General features: G+C 41.5%; 1 protein-coding gene across 1 annotated transcript in view; it reads right to left on the bottom strand.

The window, feature by feature from the left end:
• Window positions 1–18933, bottom strand: part of lmbrd1 (LMBR1 domain containing 1) — a 117343-nt gene extending 98410 nt beyond the window's left edge. The window contains exons 1-3 of the mRNA XM_066662133.1: window positions 18829–18933; window positions 14384–14560; window positions 9315–9378 (exon numbers count right to left, since the gene is read on the bottom strand). Of these exons, the coding sequence (XP_066518230.1) occupies window positions 9315–9378; window positions 14384–14560; window positions 18829–18897 (310 nt within the window). The 5' untranslated portion in view covers window positions 18898–18933. The remainder of the gene's footprint in view (window positions 1–9314; window positions 9379–14383; window positions 14561–18828) is intronic.
• Between the last annotated feature and the right edge of the window lie 240 nt (window positions 18934–19173).

Below are 19173 nucleotides of genomic sequence, written 5' to 3'. Positions count from 1 at the left end.
CTCCCTGTGTCTGTGTGGGTATCCTCCGGGTGACTGTCTGTGAGGAGTGTGGTGTGTTCTCCCTGTGTCTGTGTGGGTTTCCTCCGGGTGACTGTCTGTGAGGAGTGTGGTGTGTTCTCCCTGTGTCTGTGTGGGTTTCCTCCGGGTGACTGTCTGTGAGGAGTGTGGTGTGTTCTCTCTGTGTCTGCGTGGGTTTCCTCCGGGTGACTGTCTGTGAGGAGTGTGGTGTGTTCTCTCTGTGTCTGCGTGGGTTTCCTCTGGGTGATTGTCTGTGAGGAGTGTGGTGTGTTCTCTCTGTGTCTGCATGGGTTTCCTCTGGGTGACTGTCTGTGAGGAGTGTGGTGTGTTCTCTCTGTGTCTGCGTGGGTTTCCTCTGGGTGATTGTCTGTGAGGAGTGTGGTGTGTTCTCTCTGTGTCTGCATGGGTTTCCTCTGGGTGATTGTCTGTGAGGAGTGTGGTGTGTTCTCTCTGTGTCTGCGTGGGTTTCCTCCGGGTAATTGTCTGTGAGGAGTGTGGTGTGTTCTCCCTGTGTCTGCATGGGTTTCCTCCCGGTGATTGTCTGTGAGGAGTGTGGTGTGTTCTCTCTGTGTCTGCGTGGGTTTCCTCCCGGTGATTGTCTGTGAGGAGTGTGGTGTGTTCTCTCTGTGTCTGCGTGGGTTTCCTCCGGGTGACTGTCTGTGAGGAGTGTGGTGTGTTCTTCCTGTGTCCGCGTGGGTTTCCTCCGGGTGACTGTCTGTGAGGAGTGTGGTGTGTTCTCCCTGTGTCTGCGTGGGTTTCCTCCGGGTGACTGTCTGTGAGGAGTGTGGTGTGTTCTCTCTGTGTCTGCGTGGGTTTCCTCTGGGTGATTGTCTGTGAGGAGTGTGGTGTGTTCAATCAATGAGACACCTTGTGATTATTTGGCCTCAATAAATGATCAAAATAAATGACTACCCAACTACAAAAACTACTGATTCTGACATCTGTTACCTTACTGATTCTTAGCTTTCTGAGCCGAGTCTACATACAGGAACATTGTAGCTCTCACAGATTCCCATTGCTCTCATCCACATCCTTAAGGGACCTGCAGCTCAGGGCCTAGTTAAGGTACATCGAAGTGTGGAAGCTGGTCCTCCCTCTGCCCCGGCCCTGCTCCCTCGCAGGGCACCCGAGAGACCTGCACCGCTAAGCAAACCAAACCCAGAGGTGCAGGAGGCTTTCTTCCTCTGATCCCAATTGCCCTCCACCAAAGCATGCTCACAGCTGAGAGCAGATGGAAGGGCAAATCGGCAGCACTTAAAGACGTCAGCACAATGTATGAAACACTACATGTCCAAACATTTACAGACACCCCTTATAATTAGTGAATTCCACTACTCTGCAGACAGAGATGTTTGATTAAGCATGAACAGAGAAGCAGGAAATGGACTGGAATCTGCAGCAACAGCACGGATTATGCTGGGATCACACTACATGAATATGGCCCGATTTTGTCAAAATCGGGACGAGGAACGGACTTGTAGCGTGGCATAATCAAAGAACAGCGATGTGGCATCTGGGACACGCCACAACATCCCCAGCAAAGGTCTAGCATGTTCGAATCTTATGTAGTCTGACGTATCCTACGACACGTTCCTTGACAATGACCAACAGAAGGACAGAGCGCTCTCTGGTGCACATTTGTAAACATGGAGAATGTTCGTCAGGTGGAAAAACGAAAATGAGGAGATGCTCTCTACACATTACCTCAAGTTCTATTTGCGGGAGAGACCATCCATACTGTCCTCTTCGTAACACCCAAGAACGGGTCCATAATCGTTTTTATTCTTCTCGGAACACAAAACCTCCAGCATCTCACACAGTGCTTCTGTAGCCATGATTGACAGTTCCTGGACCCGCCTCCCTGACAACATCTGAACACGCTAGATCGCAAACAATGATTGGTCAATGTCAAACGTGTAGTGTTGCCAGTCTCCCGACCAAGCCACGGCTCTGATTTATAGCGCTAATCTGACAAAGTGAACCTCGTGAAAGGCAAAACTGTTGTATAGTCTGATCCCGGCATTAAAGCAGCCATGCTCAATGCCAAGTGTCAGCCAGAGCATCTTCCAACAGATATTTCACAGGAATCAAGAAGTTACGATATGATATTTTTTTGTTTTGTTTTGTTTTTAAACATTATTACAGTTAGTTTTACTGTAGATGTGGATACAGATTCTTTCATTAGAATGACCATCTCTTTGTCCAACAACAGCTAATCAAAGCAAGACACTACATCCATAATAAATGCCTTTTTCACTCCATGTGCCCATTATATTTGGGATCAACCAAATTGTCAAAACAACCTCTGCCCAAGTCAGAAACCATGGGATGAAACAAGTCATTCTGATTCTGCTCTGCTTCTAACAGAAACGGTCAGAAAATAAATGCAGTATAGCAACATTACTGTCACCGATAGCCTGAATGTACCTTTAAAAACGTACGACAGTGGTTTTAAAAACCAGTTGTGTTCACTCAAGTCCCATTACATTCTCTTCTCCAAAAGGAAAGGTGAATATTTATAAGCTTTCATTATAAAACTGATTAAATTGGGCGTATGATATCAGTGATATTGTCAAACTAAAAAATCTGCAATAAACATAGAATATGTTACAAATATGACGCCTAAAACTCTTTAGTCCTGGGTTCCTGTGCTGGGGCAGGGCTGTCTAGACAAGGTGAGAACGGTGCTGTGTGGTTCGATAATAAATACCCAAAGACTATGTTAAATACTGGAATATCAGTATTGGCACGTATTTCTTTCACTGTATTTGCTGGAATTTTTGCACAGCACTGGATTTGCAGATATCCTTCTATATTTACAAGCAGAATTTTTAACTCGAATAGATATTGATCAGAACATCTAAAATGGTTCCTGTTTCTGTACTAGTTCTTTGCTACACCTACAGTCATGAAGTTTTCAAGAAGACAAGTTAGGGAGAGGTGGGAAAGAAGTTAAATTGATTTTTTATGGAAGGTGGGGCATAAATGTTTCTGTGCCTGGAGAACAGACAAAGCCTCTGCAGCTGGACGGTGGATTTTCAGCGAGCCCACCTTCCCTGTCATAGTTAATTTTCTAAAGTTTTCCGGCCGATGGAAGTGGGCTGCTTGGTTCGCGCTGAGAGAGACAGCTTGTCTCCAGCGAGTTTGGCACTGCTGAACAGACATAGCGTCCTGCTACTGACGGCCTGCTTCAGGCAGCATCTGTTAGAAAACTCCACTGGCTCAGGATCAAGTAACTTGTGGTGTGACTCCATTCATTATCATCTCCTCCTGCCCTTCCAATCATTCTGGAATGATATCAGTTAAGAAAGAGGGTAAAGAAGTGCAGTCTGAAAGTAACCGGTCATTCATTTTTGGTGTTGTTTTGATCCTGTGCTCGGGCACACTTTAAATCAGTGTAAATTTAAAGGGCATCCCAGTCTTAGGTGGTTAATTAGATGCAAATATACTATTACGCAGTATTCTACAGCACAGGATTACAGCCTCCATTCAAATTCACCCTTAACCACTGATTTTCACTCGTGTTCCTCCCAACATCAACACACAATATCAGCAGGTATACTCTGATTCCAGTTGGACATTAAAGTGCATAACGCCAGCTCTAATTCAAAGGTAGGGATCAGAAATCCAAATGCAATTGAAGAAATTAACATTAGACGTCATGAGCACTTAATTGCAACTCCTTCTCTGTCAATGACTGCCTAAAGTGCCCAAATCATAGACTTATTGTTACCTTCTCTAGTCAACTGCTGCACTCACTTCTTAATCAGTGGCGGATGCTGGTCTTTCAAGGAGGGGAAGCTCAATTTCGGCCTACATCATAAAATGTGTCGGTTTATTTATACGCAAATTCTACCCTCCGTTCCTTTTTAAGAAAATGGTCTGTGACCCTGTCGTACCAACAAGGCGTCTTTTCCAGGGACTTGACTAGTGTCCTCTCAATGGCCAGCAGAGCTAAGCTGCTTAAACGGCCTTGGCCCATGTGAAGTGTGTCCGCCTGTGCTCCCACGGACCTTTACACCAAAGGATCGCTGATTCGCTCATTTTGCTGTCAATCAAAAAACTGTTTAAAGCACTGTGAAGCTGCGGGAATGATTGAGAGGAAAGCCGCGTCTTTACCAGTGATAAGAAGCTGATTCTGAACAAAAGTTGAGTGCGTTGTAGTGCATATTTATTCAATGACATGTACACACAACAGTATATATTTGATCACTTGTTTTTTGTTTTTTTTTACATTTTAGGGAAAGCTGAGCTTCCCTTGCAGTCTTAGAGCAATCGCCTCTGTTCTTAATGTAGCTTTCATTTTTTCTTCAAAAACCCTGTGCTTATCCTGTTTTTATTGTTTATGAGAGCTCTACACTTGTGTGTGTTAGGAATACAATTACATCAAGCTATATCAAGTGAATTAAGGTGTACATAAACGCTTTGTCGGCCTTGAAACCTCCGGTCTTTGTCCTTCAAGCATCATCCCAGCGATACCCGAGGTGACTACTTACATCGGAACAGTTAGAAAGCTTCCATTCACTTCCGAATTCATTCTGGTTTTTCTGTCTGCAGTTACATCATCAACAAAGAAAAGTGAGCCAGTGCCACTGGCAGCTCTAACTGCCCATTCCACTGCCCGTTTCCCAGCTGAGGTGATATGTTTTGACTTGTGTATCTAGTTTTTTTACTCTCCAAACTTTCCTCATTCCATCATTCTGGTGCAACATCATTTTCATTTCCCTTGTTCCTAAAACTTTCTCAGAGCTCCACAGGCTGTCTAAGGACTTTGCAGGTACTTCTGAAGTCTTTTTCTGTATGCTTTAAAGCAGCAGGATGTGATTTTGAGTAGCATCAAAATGGGAAAAAGCAGAATAGATGATGCTGAGCTACTCCACTAACATGCTTCATTTTTATTCATTTTACTGCATTTACAACCCTCAAAATAAATATTTCTCTGTGATAGATAGATAGATAGATAGATAGATAGATACTTTATTGATCCCCAGGGGAAATTAAAGGTCTCAGTAGCTTACAGACTTAGACATCACGTACACGAATCACTAAACAGCAATGGACTAATAGAGTTTAAAAAAAAAAAAAAAAAAAAAAAAAAAAAAAAATAAAAATAAAAATAAAATACACAAGAAGCTGACAGTGTGCTTAAGAATAATCAATCAATCAATCAATCGTCAGAGTAATCAAACATAGCCTGGCAAGAATCTGTGATACTGTGAGCAGCTGGGGATGATCTCTTTTGTGCAGCATATGATTTAAAAGTTGAAAAGGTGTGGATAATGCAATGGGTATGGAATGTGCAATATAAGTACAGTGCAATAACAGTGCAGTTTCAGAATTAGAAATAAATATATTAAATAAAATAGTGCAAGGCAATTTAGTGCAATGTACCTGTATTAAGTATACACCTACTATTGTAGCTGTCAGATTAAGGTACACATGAGGTAGATGAGTTGGTTGACTTGTCCAGTGGTTGACCTGTCTATTGTCCAGTTAGGTACACATGTGCAATATGGAGGAGGTGGAGGTGGTGGTGGTGTTGGATGGACAGACAGACTATGCAGAGAAGTCCAACTCTCCTCTCCCCTTTAGTGAAGCATTGAACAGCTCAATAGCCCTGGGGACAAATGACTTCCTCAGTCTGTCAGTTGAGCCTGGCAGTGAGCGAAGTCTCCAGCTGATCAAGCTCTTCTGCTTGGTTATGATACTGTGGAGTGGATGGCACTCATTGTCCAAGATGCTAATCAGTTTGTTCAGGGTCCTCTTGTTTGATATGGAAGTGATGCACTCCAGTTCAGCCCCCACCACAGAGCCAGCTTGTGGCCAGCTGTGATATATATTCAGACAAATCTAGTTCCAATTTGTCATCTATTGTATCATCATCTCATCCATTCCTGTGTCCTGAAGCATTTTTTTGATCAGATATATGTTACTAACCATAGGATTGTTTCCTTTGGTAAACTTACCACAACGTACAGTGAAACCTCTACTAATGAACTTTTCAAGATACGAACCGGGCATTTGAATATTTTTTGCCTCCACCAACGAACCATGACTCTAGAAACGAATCCGAGCCTCCGCCGAGCCGGTGGCTGGAAATGGCACCTGACCCCAATAGGCGAGTCTCCCAGCGCGCCCAGACTTGAGTGAGCTTTTAAGATTAGCAAATTGTAGCTTTAGCAATTTAGCATTAGTGTAAATAGCAGACATCGAAATTCGTGCTAAGTTAAGCCGTATCTACGCTTCGTCTCCCCACATTCACCCGCCTACTCTCCATTATTCCACCCACCCCCACCTCCCATCATACAGCCAGTGCCTGTGTTACTCCTCCAGCCAGTCGTCACGTCTTCAAGGTAGCGATGTGTAACCACTTACAACTTTATTTCTTTTTTATTACTGTTACCACTGTATTTCTTTTTTATTTTTAGTAATGCTACATGTAATTGTTTTTATTATTTGAGAGTTTTGTAAACATATATCAGTGCAAAAAGGGCTTTTCCATTATTTTAAATGGGGAAGGTTGACTCAAGAAACAAACTTTTCTATTTACGAACCGGGTCACGGAACGGATCAAGTTCGTAGGTAGAGGTTCCACTGTATTTGCTTCTAAACGATATTGCAAACAGTTTACATTGGACCCTTTCACTCTGTAGAGACAAAAGACTGCACTTTGTTGCACTTATTATAATAATTATACTTAATAATTATGCAAAATTAATTTATTTAATATAAGTAAAAAATCCCAGATCTGATGGCACAAATATGAGAGACATATTGAGCCAATCAGATAATACCTTAATGGTTCTAAGGCCCTCAGCATTATTACACAACAGTGCTGAAGAAACCAGGCTAAGAGCAGTTTGTAAGAGGTCTGGGCTGAACGGCGTCTGTATGGAAATGCCATTAGAAGGATTACTCTCTGCACTCAGAACCTTTCTGGCCTTCAGCAAAAAATAAGAGGGCTCTTTTTTCTATATATACACTTTTCTATATCTATAGTTCATTTATTTCCATTTATAGATGTGAAGAATCTCATAGAACTGGCTTATCATTCCTTCCCTGCCTCAGGGACAGCACATTTCTTTCAACAAGGTACAAACTGTGCAAGTTTATGTTCAAAAGCTACAATACAGATCTTAGGAATAAATTCTATACCCTAAGTACATTGTAAAAGTAAAATACAGAGTGGGCCATTTATATGGATATATAAATTAATAAAATGGGAATGGTTGGTGATATTAACTTCCTGTTTGTGGCACATTAGTATATGGGAGGGGGGAAACTTTTCAAGATGAGTGGTGACCATGGTGGCCATTTTGGATCCAACTTTTGGTTTTTTCAATGGGAAGAGGGTCATGTGACACATCAAACTTATTGGGAATTTCACAAGAAAAACAATGCTGTGCTTGGTTTTAACATAACTTTATTCTTTCATGAGTTATTTACAAGTTTCTGACCTGACAAGTTTCAAGATCTGCAGCACCTGAAACTACAGATACTGCAAGCCTGTGCTAGCATTTCTCCTGTGGTGTTGCTATCAGTGTGTGAAGAGTGGGAGAAGAGGGTTGCATTGACAATCCAACACAATGGGCAGCACTTTGAACACCTTTTATAAGTGATCAGAAACTTGTAAATAACTCATGAAAGAATAAAGTTGTGAAATTAAATTGTGAAATTCCCAATTAGTTTGATGTGTCACATGACCCTTTTCCCATTGAAAAAACAAAAGTTGGATCCAAAATGGCCGACTTCAAAATGGCCGCCATGGTCACCACCCATCTTGAAAACTTTCCCCACTCCCATATACTAATGTGCCACAAACAGGAAGTTAATATCACCAACAATTCTCATTTTATTAATGTGTATCCATATAAATGGCCCACCCTGTACATTTAAAAAAGGGGTGGCATATTTCTAGCTTTTCTTGATTAAATATTTTAGAACAAACACACATCAGTAAGTACAAATCCTAAAGTCAAGACAAAGACACTGTAAATGTAGCAGAATATGATACAATTATCTTATTCCCCATTCACGTGGATCTGTTTATTTTTGAAAACACCATTGTCACCATTCTGGTGTGGACTTAAGTAACAGTAAACAGAGGTTTTCCGAAATGCTTATGTCACGTAGCCACCTGTCTCTGGCTGAAATGCAAATAGCTCCTCACTCCCTGTATAGTGAAGTACATAAGTTATAAAACTACAACATACATGGAGCAAGCTCTAGTTTACAGACTCCCATACTTATTTATGAATAAGTATAATAAGCATTTGAAATGTATAATGCACTTTTAAGATCTAGATTCAGTAATTTCATGACTATGCACTACATATGGAGAATGGAGTGAATTGGGATTAAACAACTGTGTTTGTCTCATGCGTCATGGTGTTTTGATGCCTCTCTTTAAGAGGTACTGTGGCCCCCTACTGGACAGGCATGATATCCACCCTAGGAATAGCATAGGGCCTTGATTCTAAGAATGCAGGCTTAAATTACTGTGTTTAGTGTTTCATAAGAGCAGTGCTAAACATGACTTGGACTGACACTGATTTTACAGGCACACTGAAAGGCTATAGCACCAGTCTCCAGATGCAAATACCACATGAAGAGTGAACACTATACATTTTGTAACCACTCTCGTGCACGACTTAAAGACACAACATCACTGTTGTCAATGAAACAACTAAACACCTCGCCATGCTCCTTTGTAGGTTTACTCTAGTCTTGTAAATACAGCTGAATTACAGCTGGAATTCTGCACTCTATATATAGTGCTGGAGTAGAGTCAGAACAAATACTGTTCCATTGTCCAAATACTTCACACTGCACCCTACACAAAGGCGAGTGCTTGGAGACTATTAGTGTGCAGGACAGAGTGCGGTGCAATATTAACAGTAACTTCATTAAGTACAACTGTGCGTCTATGTTTGCGAGTCTTTGTGACCTTGTTAATAAAACAGATGACTTCACTAATGCAGCTTTTCGGCTGGGCAACAGAATACATTTGTGCAAGAGGCTGCAGTCACTTTTGCTTAATTCAGCCAAGCGGAACGCACCAATAAAACTACCCAGAGACTTTATGGCTCGCTTTCACAGTCTGAAGCCGGTTCATGTGCATGCCTTAATTTACGGCTTCTGTTAATCAGTATTAAAATCCCAACATGAAGGCTAGCTTTTCGGGTGCCACTCAAACGACCGGAGGAGATGATAAAAGGTTAATGGATGACACAAGACGCAGGACGTGAAATTCATCAATCACACTCTATCTGGGGTGTGCTGCATTAGTTACTCACTGTAGTATCCATACAGAACGGTGTCTTCTATTTGCTTCCTTGTTTCATTGCCCGCTGCCCAGTCCTGGAATTAAAAAACAGAAGGAAAAATAATCACCAAAAATGACAACTGAAGAACACGAACAGCCACTCAGAAGTTTCACTTGCCTGTGTCTTAGCTACAGCTATGTTCTACCTACACTCGGCAGGGTTTGCAGGTTTACAATTACTGATTGTGGTCCATCGCTTGCTGCACAACTCTCATCCATCAAAAGAAAACGGACCAACATAGGTCCACTGTTGACAGGGGATGGAAACTGAGTGTTGAAAGTACATCAGGCAGAGGAGTGCAGCAGCCTGACTGCCCGCGAGTCTGAAGAACTGTTCGAGTGACTAGAAAACTTGGCCTTGATCCTTCATAGCCTTCGTAGTGTGAATAGTGAGAGGAGTGAGAGGACTCCATCCTGATGCTGCAGGCCCATGTTTCACACTTTCTTTTATTCTGTAGATATTCTTGACAGCAAGAAAACTTGACCTAGTGAGTCACTGAGTTGACTTCCTTACCCACTGCTGCGCTTTCCCCCAGACATTTATGCTGCAGGTCAGGGTGCTTTCTAAGACAGTTCTGTAGCAGCAGCTGGGGATGGTTGCGAGCATCCCGAGGCCAAGTCTTCTTCATTAATGAGTTATTCAGGAACCAGGAGAAAACACTGACCATGCTTACGTCCAAAGAGAGCATAACCAGCCATGCTTCACTGGATTTATTACAACCCTGGTAAAGTGGATTTATGTGAAAAGATACACACTGTACACACTGTTTTATGCTGTGCAGAGAGTGGCCCACCACCCCAATCACGCCATGTGGCAGCCCCTTTCCACTGGTGGACAGGGTAAAATGTGGTGGATAATCTGTGTAGCAACAGATGAGCCGAATTTAGTTACTGTATGCCTACAAAGTGCATCTATATGGCGGGCGTACCATGGCAACTTAGTCTGTAAGCAAAGCCAGCAAACCCATGGAGTGATGTACATTTCCAATTCACCGCAGACACAATGACACAAAGCGCCAGATGTACACAGACGAGAAAAACAGCACAACCGGACTAATCAAGGAACTGCCACCTGCCCATAGAGCGGAGAGAGATTGACAAATGACACAGGACAGACTTCATATACTGAGGCTCTACAAGGTGTTGTGAAGGAGTGGTGTTGTTGTGGTGATAGCTGTTTTTTTTCCCAGCCGGTACGGCTTGCGTGTGTGTGATTTTTATTTATATATTTATTTATTTTTTCACCACTCCAATGTGACAGAGATCCTATCAAAAACGTGACCTGACAGGTTGATGACTCACAGGTTCTCAAAGCTGATCCAAATGCCAGAGTGTATTGCTGTCTACCCCGCAGCCGTAAATCACTCTTTCTGATGCCCTCCTTGTCACGAACCCCACCCCCTCCCCCATCCCAGGTCTCGCATCCACCCCTCTCTGAGCTGCTCTTGCAAAAGATCACATTCTTAATTGGTACATGACTCTGGAAATAACCTTAATCCTGAACTCAGACCAGTTTGACCTGATAAATTATTACCTCATGCTGTTCATTCCACAACTCTAGTTGTGACTAATCATTTTAAATAACCAATGAAGGGATTAAATATTCATAGCTATATTAATAATTAGGTTAACCTATTAAATTTGAATGTCTTGCTATTCTGATAAGGGTACTATTACAACCAAGAAAAAAAAAGATGTTAACAGTCTGCAATGTCCTCCTTCCCTAGTCCAGCATACGTTATCCTGCTCAAGTTGAGCTCAATAACCACTTGAGGAGCTGGATCAGGAGTGTTGAGTCAAGGAATGCTTGAACTCGATTCTAGAGCACTAATCTTTCATACGCAGGTCTCTGTTGAAACAGGCTAAGACCACATTTACAGTGTTTTATGCGAATAGGCATATCACTCTGTGAATTCTAATGTAACTTTTATAAGCAGAGAAATTACCGTTATCTTAGCCCCTGTCCACAAGAATCCGATTTTATTTTGCTCTCTCCGTTTTTGAAAATATCCCCATCTAGACGAATATTAAAATGGCTGCCTTCCCATGTCAGTTCAATAGGGGGCCGTAGTGCCTCTTAAAGGCTAAGCAGCAGCTATATGAAAGTGTCAAACAATTAAATACAGTGGAATTTGAGTTCTGTGAGGAGTTGGTGTGTTCTCCCTGTGTCCGCGTGGGTTTCCTCCGGGTGCTCCGGTTTCCTCCCACAGTCCAAAAACACACGTTGCAGGTGGATTGGTGACTCGAAAGTGTCCGTAGGTGTGAGTGTGTGAGTGAATGTGTGTGTGTCTGTGTTGCCCTGTGAAGGACTGGCGCCCCCTCCAGGGTGTATTCCTGCCTTGCGCCCAGTGATTCCAGGTAGGCTCTGGACCCCCCTGCGACCCTAAATTGGATAAGCGGTTACAGATAATGGATGGATGGAATTTGAGTTCCTAACTCGTGTTTATTGATAGTCAGAAGACATGTTATTTCTTACTAATTCAAGAAATAAGGTTTAAAAGACAGTTGGTTCTCCTCCCCCAACGGTGTTCGGAAACTCTAATAGGCGTCTTGTCTGTGACGTAGGTGGTGGACAAAAACTCTAGAAGCTGCACTTAATTTAATGCAAAATGAGGAAAAGGTGTGTTGTTTTTGGCTGCAATCATTCAATGTACAGTGGGACATCTGTGAACAAATGGCCCAAAGATCCCAAAATATCCAGAAAATGGACTAAATTTGTCAACTTTAAACGGACACTTTGGAAAGGACCCTCCGCTCACTCCGTTATCTGTAGCTCATTTCACTGGCGCTTTTCCAACAATATGGGCATGTAAGGACACCAACGAAAGGTGTTCAAGAGCCTCTGTAACATGGAGGTAAACAGGGTAAGGACACTCACTTCGCCTGTTTTAGTTACCGCGGCGTTGTTCAGCTGTGGCCCACCAGTGACGTCACGGTTGCGTTCAAGAATTTCCGTAGCGAGCTCGGGTTTTTCCGTCAATTTAATAAAATTGTCAGTTTTAAAGCAAATTAAGCAGTTATTTTCATTTTAATTCATACTTATACATGTCAGTAATATAAAATAACGTGAAAGGTCCGTTAAGTGGTGCTTAGCCTTTAAAGAGAGACCTCAAAATACCACGACGTATGAGAGAAACAGAGGTTTAATTTCATTTCACAACACACTCCCTATGTAGTGCACTACACAAGTCATTAAATTACTAACTCTAGATCCTTAATAGTGCAGTGTTTATATTTTAATACAGCATCCTGTATACTTATTGATAGGCGGGAATCTGAAATATAGCGCTAGCTGCATGTACATTAAAGTTTAATTACTTATGTACTTCACTATATAGGGAGTAAGGAGCTATTTGAGTTACAGCCAGATACAGACGCTCTGTGTGACGTCAGCGCTTCTGAAAATATCCGTTAATCTTCGTTCACATGAGAACAATGACAACGGCATTTTCAAAAATCTCCACCTTGGAGAATGTGACCTAAAACGCCATTTTCGTGTGAACAGAATGGAACTCAGAACTCTGAGTAAGAGAGTGCATCATCATGAGGCAACCCACAGACCTGTCAATCACTGCAATAATCTCTTTAGAGGCAAACTAACTCAAGCAGACCCACGCAGCCCTAGGTGTGCAAGCTGCATTGCTGATATGTTTACTGGAGAAGGCTCCTTCAGCCATTAAGCCCGCTTACTGAACTGAGGGGAACGATACATTTGATCTACACACCAGAAGAACGGATTACCATGACTACCAAAGCCAAAGAGAGGATCTCTGCCATAATCTATTCATGTATCATCTGTGTTTATCCTGGGCTTGAAGGTTCTCCCCAGCCAAGTCCCTCCCTGTCTCAACAAAAGCCACCTGTCTCCCCCAGTCACTCTACAATTCGAGGCAGTGTGTGAGCGCTGCTGAGGAATTAGCTTCAAGATGCATTTTTATTTTCCTTCTGTCTCCACAGGCTTTAATTACTCCATTACTGAAACTGTTATGGTGTGTTCCAACTGCCCGGAAAACCTTCCATTTGTCAGAGCTGAACCAAATATCAAAACAATTTGAAGGAAAAGGTCTCGCCTGAAACACTTGGCTGGTGGGCACTCGAAAATGAGATCTGTCAAAGCCCAAACTTCCTCTTCCTCACTGAAAGGACGTGGCTTAAGATACATCATCTCTATGTTTGACCTAGCAGCCAGCGAATGCAGGAATGTGCCTATAACTTTCGTTTCTGTTAATATTTCATTAGGTCTTACTGCCATTTGAAGGAGTATAATCTGTTCAGGTGTCCTTTCTTTTTGATGAGGGCAGATTTTGGCTTGACATTTACAAGCTTACAGGTCCCTGAGCTGATCATTATCTTAAATCACTCAAAAAGTAGGACAGGAAAAGACTCTCTCTCATTCAGTCCTCCCTACAATCTCACCCCTCTCTCCCTCTCAAATAAACACTGTCTAAAAGTGAAGGACTTCTATTAAAGCTCTGTTGCAAATCTATTTCCTAATACATGGCTTCTAAACTACGGGGCTGTAGAAGAGTGGGAGACAACTACTGAAGTGGTGGTTTGTTAAAGAGGAAATCCACAAATGTGCCAAACATTCCACATAAGCATTAGGACATAATCAAGAGTCATTCTGATCACAATAGGGGTCACAGACATCCAGTGTCCATATTACCTCCATTACATTAAATGCTCATGAATACAATTTATGATCTACGAGATTTGGTCCAGAGCCTTCCTATAATCATTAGGCACAAGTCAGAATGGAACACACCATTGACAGGGTGCCAGTCCATCAAAGGGCATCACACACGACCTGTAGACAGTTTCACAAGGCCATTCTGTGTGGGAGGAAACCCAGGCAGACACAGAGAGAACACACCCAAATCCTCACACCTGGTATATATATGGTATCATATGAATTTCTACAGAAAGACTTCATCTGGATACTGTGAGTAGCCATTGGCCTGCCCTGTCTGTGTCGTCATATTCCAACCACTCAAGAGCCATCAAGCTTCAAAATGAACTTATTCAGAAAAATGATGATACCTTGTAAGTGCCATTTGGGAACTTCATGAAGGACACTAGAAAGATATCCACTGGGAGAAGAGCAGATGTGATCAGTGCAATGGCCAGAGCACATATTGCCGTAATGGTGGAGATGACTTCGCTCTCCTGCCGACTCTGGTATTTCCGAATGTAGACCCAGCAGAAGGCCAGGATAACCTAGAAGGGGAAAAGTAAACAAAAACCAGCATAGCAAATAATCTCTTTAAACTCAACAGGGTAAGAGAAGAAAAACAGAAATAAAAAAAACACATTTCTAACAGTCATTAAGTCATAAGTTTCAGGTTTTGTGTGATCTATTTGATTCTGCTGCAGAGCACAAGCTGAGCAAAGGTCTTACAGATTTAAGAAGTACGTAGCCTGTATCTCTGAACCTATCTCAAACACATTTAATATGAGTATTCTTAATGGTTCATTGGGAGTTGAGATAGTTGTAAAGTTCAGGTCTGGTCTGTAAGCAATAAAAAGAGGTTTACTGTAGTTCACATGTGTACAGAGAGATTACAGAGTCAGAATAAATACATAGGTAGCTTATATCTCTGAACCTCCCTCAAATACTATCTATGAGTAATATACATTCTTAATAACAATGAGAACTGACTAGTCAGCCATAAAGGTTCAGGTTTGGCCTGAAAAATAAGTGTCAAAAGCCAAGCAGCCTGTAGCTGCAAATGTAAACATCTGTCTCACATGTAGTTTTTCTGGACTCTCAGAAACATGACTTCATATGTAGTTACTTTACACAATGAAACAATACAGGAGGTCCTCGGGTTACGTCAGCCCTGAGTTACGATGTTTCTTGGTTACGACACATTTACTGTATAAAGCCTTGTTTCGACGTAAGTGGTTTTGCATCGTAAATGTCGCAATGTGAACTTCGTGTTTGGTGTGCGCGGCGGAAGAATACACGGTTACGCGGCTCAGGACTGAGGAGGATAGGTGTTAGGATAAGATAAGTGCTTACAGTATGTTATTTACGTACACTATGTACGTATATTCCGACTTACACCGAAAATCGGTTTACGACGCGACGTAGGAACGGATCAACGTTGTAAGTCGAGGACCCCCTGTATACACTGATACTCAATGCTGCATTAACACAACATTATTCTGAACAGAATTCCAAAATTGCACCTATGTAAATATCCAATAACTAATTGTCACATTATACCAATATATCAACCAATATTCAAATTCACATCCCCATAATTATCAGAGAAAACTTTAGATGCTTGGACCACAATATAAGCCTGTGCTAGCATTTCTCATGCAGTGTTGCTATCAGTGTGTGAAGAGTGGGAGAAGAGGGTTGCAGTGACAATCCAACACAATGGGCAGCACTTTGACCACATTTTATAAGTGGTCAGAAACTTGTAAATAACTCACAAACGAATAAAGTTACGTTAAAACCAAGCACACCATTGTTTTTCTTGTGAAATTCCCAATAAGTTTGATGTGTCACGTGACCCTCTTCCCATTGAAAAAACAAAAGTTGGATCCAAAATGTCCGACTTCAAATTGGCCGCCATAGTCACCACCCATCTTGAAACGTTTCCCCACTCCCATATACTAATGTGCCACAAACAGGAAGTTAATATCACCAACCATTCCCATTTTATTAAGGTGTATCCACATAAATGGCCCACCCTGTATGTGTGTATATATATATATATATATATATATATATATATATATATATATCTATCTGTGATAATCACTGGAGAGCCCGAGTCCTATGATATGGTCATTGTTATGGAGTGCATCATCTTGAGTAAACTGCCAGTCTACGCTGGAGTCTCAGAGGTGCACTTAAAATGATGACATTCTTGGGGCACTTGTTGCTAAAATAGTCTATTATTTTAAGGAAAAGATTGGTGTTAATTATGATTTCAATACGACTTTATTAGCCACTGTCACACCTGGGTTGAAAATTAGTGTGAAAGTAATTTTAAAAAAGTGCAAATTAAAATGCCTTCTGCTGCGATAATTGTATGCAATACTTTTGATGGCTGAATATTTTCATTTTTTGCCCTTTGATAGAACAGCCTTCAGCAATTGTATGAAATGAATTGTATTTAATCATGAAAAGATTTAAACCTGAGCACTGTCTCATGGAACCAAACATTTCTGGGGGGAGTGGGTAGGTACTTTGCAAAAATAAAGGGTCACACTATTACACAAGCCAATAATAAGGGGCAGAATAAGTCTTCAAAATCAAATGAAAGTTTGTCTATTTTTTCCTCTGTAAGCGAAATAAAGACATTGAGAAGCACTTTGGAAAAGTTGTTGTCTGCATTTGAGGATGTCAAACATAAAAAACATTTCCCGGAAAGTAAAAAGAAAACCACTGATGTGAATCAGGTCAGAAGTGAGGCAGCAAAAATACAAGGATGTTTGCATAAAAACATTAAACATTTCCTGTTTTGTTCTGATTTTCTTCTTCTTTTTTTACATGAACAAAATGTTCCACAGCTCTGCTTTTACACTGTTCAGGGCCTGTATTTACCAGGACTGCTGTTCATGAATTTTTGGGACAGTGATAATTATAAATACAATCTGACATCATCCTTTTAGCTTTCTCTCAAGTTTAGTAAATTAGACCCTTCCACAGGTTAAAAATAACTCTAACACAGGTTAATTCCACAGGTACCTCAGAGACAGACGCCTCCGGACAGATGCCTTTCATTAAAACAGCAATTAAACATTAGGAATGGATCAGGTGAGGATCAGCAAGGTCATATTCCAAGCACACACCCTATAAGTGACGAGGGCACTGCTAAAAACGTCTAAGCAGCAGATGCCGTTTTCAGACAGGATCAATTAAGAGGCCTACGTACTTAAGCCTCTGGCTGACTGCTTTGCCAGATCATGACACAATGCTGTGCATGCAAATTAATGCTAAAGGCAAACTGCACAGCCAAACAGGGACTTCTGCTTAGGCTGATTACATCTGTGGGGAAGAAAGTTCAGCGCACATTTAAGTTCCTGTTTGAATTTCAGCTCGACAGAGACAAGAACTCTGCAATTAGTATTGATCGTAAAACGTGTCAGGATTTATTTTAGCTGCTGTTTCATTCAAAGGAATAAATTAGGGGAGGGTTCACTGAAACACAGTTAGTGGGAAACACAGAAGAAAAGAGAAAGAACAAATATTTCAAGAAGAAAGTACATCCAGGTGAATACTGGAGAAAAAAAATGATACCAATATATTGTAAATATAATTAATATACACACATATATGCACACAGAGTGGACATTACAAAACATTCATTCATTCATTATCTGTAACCGCTTATCCAATTCAGGGTCGCGGTGGGTCCAGAGTCTACCTGGAATCATTGGGTGCTAGGCAGGAATACACCCTGGAGGGGGCGCCAGTCCTTCACAGGGCAACACACACACTCACACATTCACTCTCACACTCACACCTACTGACACTTTTGAGTCGCCAACGTGTGTTTTTGGACTGTGGGAGGAAACCGGAGCACCCGGAGGAAACCCACGCAGACACAGGGAGAACACACCACACTCCTCAGACAGTCACCCGGAGCGGGAATCGAAACCACCAAGTCCTCAGCGCAATGCCCATATATCATTATGATTCTGCTCTATCAATCAAAGCTACAGTCAACTGATTAAAAACATTTGTGACCGGTGTTTCTCTGAGCATGCTCAGTCTGCATGTCACTGACTAACAACAAACTGTGTGTCCAAGAGCTATGTTGTATGTGGAGTTTGCTTTAGTGTTCAGATAAGAGCAGTCAGTGTTTATATATCATTAACCATCATTAATCATACAACAAACTGTAACTTTACATATAGCACATACAACTATGGTTAATAATACTTTAAAATGAATCAAGACTGAGTTAAAATGTTATTAAATATAAATATAGCAGTCATTTGTATTGTGGGGATTCTGTGGGTAGTTCAGGCACTTTTGTTATTATTTTATTCAAATTAATATAACAGCACACTTTAACTTGACTGTGGTTTACAATATTTTACAATGTACCAAGACAACTTTAGTGTTGTTCTTTAGAAATAAAAAGAGTTTGGTTCAAGTGTTTCAGTAGGTAATCAGTAAGCACTTGTAAGTTATTAACAAAAACATAGTATGTGTAAAAATGTTAAATAAGCAATTAAAAATAAAAAAAAGAAGTAGACTTGTGACGTGAGCATTGTTGGGTTTAATTCACACAACAGAAGAGCTGGGGCCCGAGTGTTTATTTGTTATTATTAACAACTCCGCAGTAAGGTGAAATGACCCACACACACTCCTCCAGCTCTTTGCGCACAGCGACGAAACTTTAACTAAGCTCAACACTCTGCAGGCTACACTCAGACACACACAGACCCGGGGTTTCTGGCGTACGAGCTACAGACACACACGGCCTCATGTACCGCGAGAACGGCATTATTCTTACCAGCAGAACTACAGTGAATATCGACCATCCCAACGCAGACTCTGTCAACAACGCACCGGAGGCCGCCATCTTCACTTCACTTCCTGCAACAAACCCGGCTGCGGTCACGTGACGCATTTTACACAGACGCGACAGAGGCGCGACCAATAAATGTTAGCTACCTAATATGACGTAATAATGTACAAATAATAATAATAATAATAATAAGGAGAAGAAGAATAGTAATAGTAATTAGAGGGTGAATGTTCCTGAACGTTTGTGAATTTGACTTATCACATATTGCTAGTATTGTTGCAACATTATGCTACTTATTAGCAATGACGTTAAATTTATAGTTCTATCCAA

Source organism: Hoplias malabaricus, chromosome 2, assembly GCF_029633855.1.
Source record: "Hoplias malabaricus isolate fHopMal1 chromosome 2, fHopMal1.hap1, whole genome shotgun sequence".
In the NCBI taxonomy this organism is placed as follows: Eukaryota; Metazoa; Chordata; class Actinopteri; order Characiformes; family Erythrinidae; genus Hoplias; species Hoplias malabaricus.
This window is presented reverse-complemented; position numbering and strand designations above follow the sequence as displayed.